This window comes from Tachyglossus aculeatus, chromosome X1, assembly GCF_015852505.1.
Source record: "Tachyglossus aculeatus isolate mTacAcu1 chromosome X1, mTacAcu1.pri, whole genome shotgun sequence".
Taxonomy (NCBI): domain Eukaryota; kingdom Metazoa; phylum Chordata; class Mammalia; order Monotremata; family Tachyglossidae; genus Tachyglossus; species Tachyglossus aculeatus.
The window spans coordinates 18,551,994-18,560,000 of record NC_052101.1 but is presented as its reverse complement, the minus strand read 5'-3'; the positions used below and the strand labels follow the sequence as shown (position 1 = coordinate 18,560,000).

General features: G+C 51.0%; 1 protein-coding gene across 1 annotated transcript in view; it reads left to right on the top strand.

Annotated features, from left to right (window-relative positions):
- The window catches only part of MCM3 (minichromosome maintenance complex component 3), a 47,764-nt gene that overhangs the window by 14,310 nt on the left and 25,447 nt on the right, over nucleotides 1-8,007 (top strand). Inside the window, exons 4-6 of the mRNA XM_038772302.1 lie at nucleotides 2,747-2,877; nucleotides 3,230-3,468; nucleotides 7,233-7,341. Coding sequence (XP_038628230.1) covers nucleotides 2,747-2,877; nucleotides 3,230-3,468; nucleotides 7,233-7,341 — 479 coding nt within the window. The remainder of the gene's footprint in view (nucleotides 1-2,746; nucleotides 2,878-3,229; nucleotides 3,469-7,232; nucleotides 7,342-8,007) is intronic.

The following is an 8,007-nucleotide window of genomic DNA, read 5'->3' as shown; positions in this document are numbered from 1 at the left end:
ATGGGTTCAAGTCCCTGCTCTGCCAGTTATCAGCTGTGTGACTTCCCTGTGCCTCAGTTCCCTCATCTGTAAAATGGGGATTAAGACTGTGAGCCCCCCCACGGGACAACCCGATCACCTCGTAACCTCCCCAGCGCTTAGAACAGTGCTTTTTGCACACAGCAAGAGCTTAATAAATGCTATCATTATTATTATTATTATTGCCAACTCCTGTATCTTACTCTCGCAAGTGCTTTAGCATAGTGCCGTTCACACAGGAAGTACTCGATTTATCGGGCGTTTTCGTTGTCAAATGCATCTCCTTCGAAAGCCGATTGTACTTCCCAAGCGCTTAGTACAGTGCTCTGCACATAGTAAGCGCTCAATAAATACGATTGATTGATTGATTGATTGATCGGCTTTCAGACGTGTCGGGCCGGTTTTGCCGGTTGTGTGGCTGATTGTCTTGGACTTCTGGTGGCCCCTTGGGCCCGGGGGTCCGCAACTTGGAGAACCCCCTTCTCTCCCCCTCACCCATTTGGCCTTTAGTGAGGTGGTCTGGGGGAGACCAGACAGTTAACGCTAGAGATGGGGTCGGGGAACTCTCCTCCATTTCCTCCTTTCATTCATTCAATCGTATTTATTGAGCACTTACCGTGTGCAGAACACTGTACTAAGCACTTGGAAAGTACAAGTTGGCAACATAGACGGTCCCTCCCCGACAACGGGCTTCCAGTCTAGAAGGGGGAGACGGACAACAAAACAAAACGTGCAGACAGGTGTCAAAAGCGTCAGATCGTCATCAATCGTATTTATTGAGCGCTTACTAGGTGCAGAGCACCGTACTAAGCGCTTGGGAAGTACAAACTGGCAACCTATAGAGACAGTCCCCACCCAACAGTGGGCTCACAGTCTAAAAGGGGGAGAGATTAAATAGAACTGTAGCTATATCATCATCAATCATATTTATTGAGCGCTTACTATGTGCAGAGCACCGTACTAAGCGCTTGGGAAGTACAAATTGGCAACATATAGAGACAGTCCCTACCCAACAGTGGGCTCACAGTCTAAAAGGGGGAGAGATTAAATAGAACTGTAGCTATATCATCATCAATCGTATTTATTGAGCGCTTACTGTGTGCAGAGCACTGTACTAAGCGCTTGGGAAGTACAAACTGGCAACATATAGAGACAGTCACTACCCAACAGTGGGCTCACAGTCTAAAAGGGGGAGAGATTAAATAGAACTGTAGCTATATCATCATCAATCGTATTTATTGAGCGCTTACTATGTGCAGAGCACCGTACTAAGCGCTTGGGAAGTACAAATTGGCAACATATAGAGACAGTCCCCACCCAACAGTGGGCTCACAGTCTAAAAGGGGGAGAGATTAAATAGAACTGTAGCTATATCATCATCAATCGTATTTATTGAGCGCTTACTGTGTGCAGAGCACCGTACTAAGCGCTTGGGAAGTACAAACTGGCAACATATAGAGACAGTCCCCACCCAACAGTGGGCTCACAGTCTAAAAGGGGGAGAGATTAAATAGAACTGTAGCTATATCATCATCAATCGTATTTATTGAGCGCTTACTATGTGCAGAGCACCGTACTAAGCGCTTGGGAAGTACAAATTGGCAACATATAGAGACAGTCCCCACCCAACAGTGGGCTCACAGTCTAAAAGGGGGAGAGATTAAATAGAACTGTAGCTATATCATCATCAATCGTATTTATTGAGCGCTTACTGTGTGCAGAGCACCGTACTAAGCGCTTGGGAAGTACAAACTGGCAACATATAGAGACAGTCCCCACCCAACAGTGGGCTCACAGTCTAAAAGGGGGAGAGATTAAATAGAACTGTAGCTATATCATCATCAATCGTATTTATTGAGCGCTTACTGTGTGCAGAGCACCGTACTAAGCGCTTGGGAAGTACAAACTGGCAACATATAGAGACAGTCCCCACCCAACAGTGGGCTCACAGTCTAAAAGGGGGAGAGATTAAATAGAATTGTAGCTATATCATCATCAATCGTATTTATTGAGCGCTTACTGTGTGCAGAGCACCGTACTAAGCGCTTGGGAAGTACAAATTGGCAACATATAGAGACAGTCCCCACCCAACAGTGGGCTCACAGTCTAAAAGGGGGAGAGATTAAATAGAACTGTAGCTATATCATCATCAATCGTATTTATTGAGCGCTTACTGTGTGCAGAGCACCGTACTAAGCGCTTGGGAAGTACAAATTGGCAACATATAGAGACAGTCCCTACCCAACAGTGGGCTCACAGTCTAGCTCACAGCTATATGCACATCATTAGCAAAATCAATAGAATAGTCAATATGTACAAGTAAAATAGAGTAATAAATCCGTACAAACATGTATACGGGGGCTGTGGGGAGGGGAAGGAGGAGAGGAAAAAGGGGGCTCAGTGTGGGAAGGCTTCCTGGAGGAGGTGAGCTCTCAGGAGGGCTTTGAAGGGAGGAAGAGAGTTAGCTTGGCAGATGTGTGGAGGGAGGACAGTCCAGGCCAGGGGAAGGACGTGGGCCGGGGGTCGACGGCGGGACAGGCGAGAACGAGGCCCTTTCTTGGTTGTTCGTTCGTATTTATTAAGCACTTACAGCGTGTAGAGCGCTGTATCAAGCGCTTGGAAAAGTACAACAGTAAACGGACTATCCTACAGCGAGCTCACAGTCCAGGGGGGTGGAGACAGACGTCGATACAAATAAATAAAATCCCTCTTCCCCCGTCCCTCCCAGGCTCCCTGGTGCGCCCCAAGATCGTCCGCAGCGTCCACTACTGCCCGGCCACCAAGAAGACGATCGAGCGGCGCTACACCGACCTCACCACCCTCGTGGCTTTTCCTTCCAGCTCCGTGTACCCCACCAAGGTGCGGCGGGGTGGGGGGGCTGCGCTGCTCCGGGGGCCGCCGGCACTGGGAGGAGGGGGGTAAATGCCAACGCCTAGGGCGTTCTCATCCCACCACGGCGGGCAGGGAGGGCACTGGGGCGAGGGGGATAGATGCCGGGCCGGGCAAACTGATGATCCGTCCGTTGCCTCTGGCCTTCTCGGGGGGCATCCTTCACCTGGTAAGACGGGCTGATGGGCGGAGTTGAAACTCCGAAACCAGCCCGCTAGGAATCCTGGCCCGGCCCGGCCCTGGTGAGTCGTCAGCAGAGGTGACTCTGTGCTAAGCGTCCCTGTCGCATCTCTCTCCGCCTTCCCCTCTTCCCCCTTTCCAGGACGAAGAAAATAACCCCCTGGAGACGGAGTACGGCCTCTCGGTCTACAGAGACCACCAGACCGTCACCATCCAGGAGATGCCCGAGAAGGCCCCGGCCGGGCAGCTGCCCCGCTCCGTGGACGTCATCCTGGACGACGACCTGGTGGACAAGGTGAAGCCGGGGGACCGGGTCCAGGTGGTGGGGACGTACCGCTGTCTCCCCGGCAAGAAAGGAGGCTACACCTCGGGGACCTTCAGGTGAGTAGGGGCCCCACCTGGGAGGTGGCCTTTCTTCCTCCGTGAAATGGGGGCGATTCCCCGCTCTCCGTCGGCCGGTGGAGTTTACTGAGCCCCGACTCTGTGCAGAGCCCTCTGCTACGCACTTGGGATTTTATATTGTATAATTAATAATAATAATGGGGGCCCTGCCTGGGAGGTGGCCTTTCTTCCTCTAAAATGGGGACGGTTCCTCCCTCTCCATCAGTCAGTGGAGTTTATTGAGCCCCGACTCTGTGCAGAGCCCTCTGCTAAGCGTTTGGGATTTTATATTGTATAATTAATAATAATAATGGCATTCATTAAGCGCCTACTATGTGCAAAGCACTGTTCTAAGCACTGGGGAGGCTACAAGGTCATCAGGTTGTCCCACAGGGGGCTCAAAGTCTTAATCCTCATTCATTCATTCAATCGTATTTATTGAGCACTTACTGTGTGCAGAGCACTGTGCTAAGCGCCTGGGGAGTACAAGTCAGCAACATATATTCATTCGTTCGTTCATTCAGTCGTATTTATTGAGTGCTTACTGTGTGCAGAGCACTGTACTAAGCGCCTGGGAATTACAAGTCGGCAACATATATTCATTCAGTCAGTCGTATTTATTGAGTGCTTACTGTGTGCAGAGCACTGTACTAAGCGCCAGGGGAGTACAAGTCAGCAACATATATTCATTCATTCGTTCAGTCAATCGTATTTATTGAGTGCTTACTGTGTATAGAGCACTGTACTAAGCGCCTGGGAATTACAAGTCGGCAACATATATTCATTCATTCATTCAATCACATTTATTGAGCGCTTACTGTGTGCAGAGCACTGTACTAAGCGCCTGGGAATTACAAGTCGGCAACATATATTCATTCATTCATTCAATTGTATTTATTGAGCGGTTACTGTGTGCAGAGCACTGTACTAAGCGCTTGGGAAGTACAAGTCGGCAACATATAGAGACGGTCCCTACCCAACAGCGGGCTCACAGTCTAGAAGGGGGAGACAGGCAACAAAACAAAACATGTAGACAGGTGTCTAGAGGTTGTGGGTTCTAATTCTGCCTTCACCACCTGTTGTCCCACGTGGGGCTCACAGTCTTCATCCCCATTCTGCAGATGAGGGAACTGAGGCCCAGAGAAGTGAAGTGACTTGCCCTAAGTCACACAGCTGACAATTGGCAGAGCCGGGATTTGAACCCATGACCTCTGACTCCAAAGCCTGGGTTCTTTCCACTGAGCCACTCTATCGAGTGATAGAGGTATTGACTGGCACAGGGCAGGAGGGAGCGTCTGGGGAACCAAGGGTTTGGGTGATATGGAAGAGAAGCAGTGTGGCTCAGTGGAAAGAGCCCGGATTTAGGAGTCAGAGGTTGTGGGTTCTAATTCCGACCCTGCCACATGTCTGCTGTGTGACCTTGAGCAAGTCACTTCTGTAAAAAGAGGATTAAGACTGTGAGCCCCCCGTGGGACAACCTGATCACCTTATATCCCCCCCAGCGCTTAGAGCAGTGCTTTGTACATAGTAAGCGCTTAACAAATGCCATCATCATTTATTTATATGGAGTTGCTGAAGTAGAAGCTGGGTATGGGGTGGGGCATTTAGGATGAGGAGATGAGCGGGATTAATCAGGGAAGGCCTCCCGGAGGAGATTTTAGACGGCGGGGAGAGCAGCGATCTGCCGGAAGTAAAGAGGAAGGGAGGGTGTGGGGTGAATGTGAGCAAGGGGCCATTGGCAGGAGAGGTAAAATTGAGGCCTGGGGAGGTGCAAACTGGGGTGTAGTGGGAGAGGAGCGAGAATAAGTAGAGAGGAGCAAGAATAAGTATATGTGTTTGTACATTTTTTTTACTCTATTTATTTATTTATTTAATTTATTTCTACATATCTATCCTATTTTATTTTGTTAGTATGTTTGGTTTTGTTCTCTGTCTCCCCCTTTTAGACTGTGAGCCCACTGATGGGTAGGGACTGTCTCTATATGTTGCCAATTTGTACTTCCCAAGCGCTTAGTACAGTGCTCTGCACATAGTAAGCGCTCAATAAATACGATTGATGATGATGATAAGTAGCGGGGAGAGAGCTAAAACCCGCAGTTGGGAGATGCTCCCTGACGCAGACAGGTGACTGCCCCCGGGGCTCTTGCAGACTAACAGGGAGGCCAAAACCCACGGGCGAATTGGCTGCCCCGATCATTTTTCTAGAAAGCTGCTCATTCGTTCATGCAATCAATCTTATTTATTGAGCACTTAATGTGTGCCGAGCACTGTACTAAGCGCCTGGGAAGTACAAGTTGGCGACATATAGAGGCGGTCCCTACCCAACAACGGGCTCAGTCTAGAAGGGGGGAGACAGACGACAAAACAAAACATGTGGACAGGGGTCGTCATCAGAATAAGTAGAAGTAAAGCTAGGTGCACATCATTAACAAAATCAATAGAATAGTAAATATGTACAAGTAAAATAGAGTAATAAATCTGTACAGACATATATACAGGTGCTGTGGGGAGGGGAAGGAGGTAGGGCGGGGGGGATGGGGAGGAGGAGAGGAAGGAGGGGGCTCAGTGTGGGAAGGCCTCCTGGAGGAGGTGAGCCCTCAGTAGGGCTTTGAAGGGAGGAAGAGAGCTAGCTTGGCGGAGGGGCAGAGGGAGGGCATTCCAGGCCCGGGGGATGACGTGGGCCGGGGGTCGACGGCGGGACAGGCGAGAACGAGGTACGGTGACGAGATTAGCGGCGGAGGAGCGGAGGGTGCGGGCTGGGCTGGACAAGGACAGAAGGAAGGTGAGGTAGGAGGGGGTGAGGGGATGGATGGACAGCCTTGAAGCCCAGGGTGAGGAGTTTTTGCTTGATTTGAAGACTGGCAGGCAGCCACTGGAGATTTTTGAGGAGGGGAGTGACGCGCAAAATAACGGGGGCCAAAACCCACAAGCAAATCGGCTGCCCCCATCATTTTTTCTAGAAAGCCGCTCAGTCCCCAACTCCCCTCGCCTCAAAAACCTCCAGTGGTTATCCATCCACCTCCGCGGGAAACCGAAACCCCTTACCCTTGGCTTCAAGGAACTCCACCAGCTTGCCCGCTCCTACCTCACCTCAGTGATTTACTTCAACCCAGCCCGCGAACTTGTTCCCCTGACGCCGTCCTACTCACCGTCCCTCCATCTCGTCTTCGGCGCCACCGATCTCCTGCCCGCGTCCCCTCTCCGGCCTGGAACTCCGTCCCTGTTCATTTCCGATTAACCCACCGCCCTACCCGCCTTCAAAGCCCCTGTAAAATCACTCCTCCTCCAAACAGCCGACTAAAGCCTCACGTCCCCTAATTGTCCTCTCTTCTGAGCCCACTGTTGGGTAGGGACTGTCTCTATACGTTGCCGATTTGTACTTCCCAAGCGCTTAGTCCAGTGCTCTGCACGCAGTAAGCGCTCAATAAATACGATCGATGATGATTGATGGCGAGGCACGGACCCATTTTGCCCTTCTGCATCACCTGTGCCCTTGTGTCGTCTTAAGCGCTTTGAGCACAGCGCGTAGCCAACTCTAATTTATTTGACGTGAGTCCGCCCCTCTAGTTGGTAAGCTCCTTGGGAGCGGGCCTTCCAACTCTGTTGTACTTTCCCATATCGCGCTGCGCACAGAAAACACTCAGATTCTCGGACTCTGAGAAGGCTTCCTGGAGGAAGCAGAGCATTCTTCACCCAGCCCCAGCATCGCATGGGGGTCTCTTCCACGGGGGTGCCAGTGCTGACCGTGCCCTCCCTTTCCCCAGGACCATCCTGATCGCCTGCAACGTGAAGCAGATGACCAAGGATGTTCAGCCGTCCTTCTCCGCCGACGACGTCGCCAAGATAAAGAAGTTCAGCAAGACCCACTCCAAGGTGCGAGGGCGGCTGGCTGGCCGGCCAGGGGACGGAGGGGAAGGGTCTCAACGAAGGCAGGGGGGCTGTGTGGCCACCTCCCTGTTGAAGCGCTCTGTCCCAATCAGTCGGTCCTCTTTATTGAGCACTTACTCTGTGCAGAGCACTGTACGCTTGGGAACAAAGTGAGCAGGCACGTTCCCTGCCCATCGGGCGCTCGCAGTCTAGAGGGGGATAAGGGCGTTAAAATAAGTGAGGGATACAGATGGACAGAAGTGCTGTAGGACTGAAGTGGGTTCTAATCCTGGCCCTGCCACTCATAATAATAATTATAATGACATTTATTACACTTATAATAACAATAATAATAATAATGATGGCGTTTATTAAGCGCTTACTATGTGCAAAGCACTGTTCTAAGCGCTGGGGAGGTTACAAGGTGATCAGGTTGCCCCCCGTGGGGCTCACAGATTTAATCCCCATTTTCCAGATGAGGGAGCTGAGGCCCGGAGAAGTGAAGTGACGTGCCCAAAGTCACACAGCCGGCAACTGGTGGAGCCGGGATTTGAACCCGTGACCTCCGACTCCAAAGCCCGGGCTCTTTCCTACTGAGCCACGCTGCTTCTCAATAATAATGGCGTTTGTTAAACCAGAGAAGCAGCGTGGCTAAGCGGAAAGAGCTCGGGC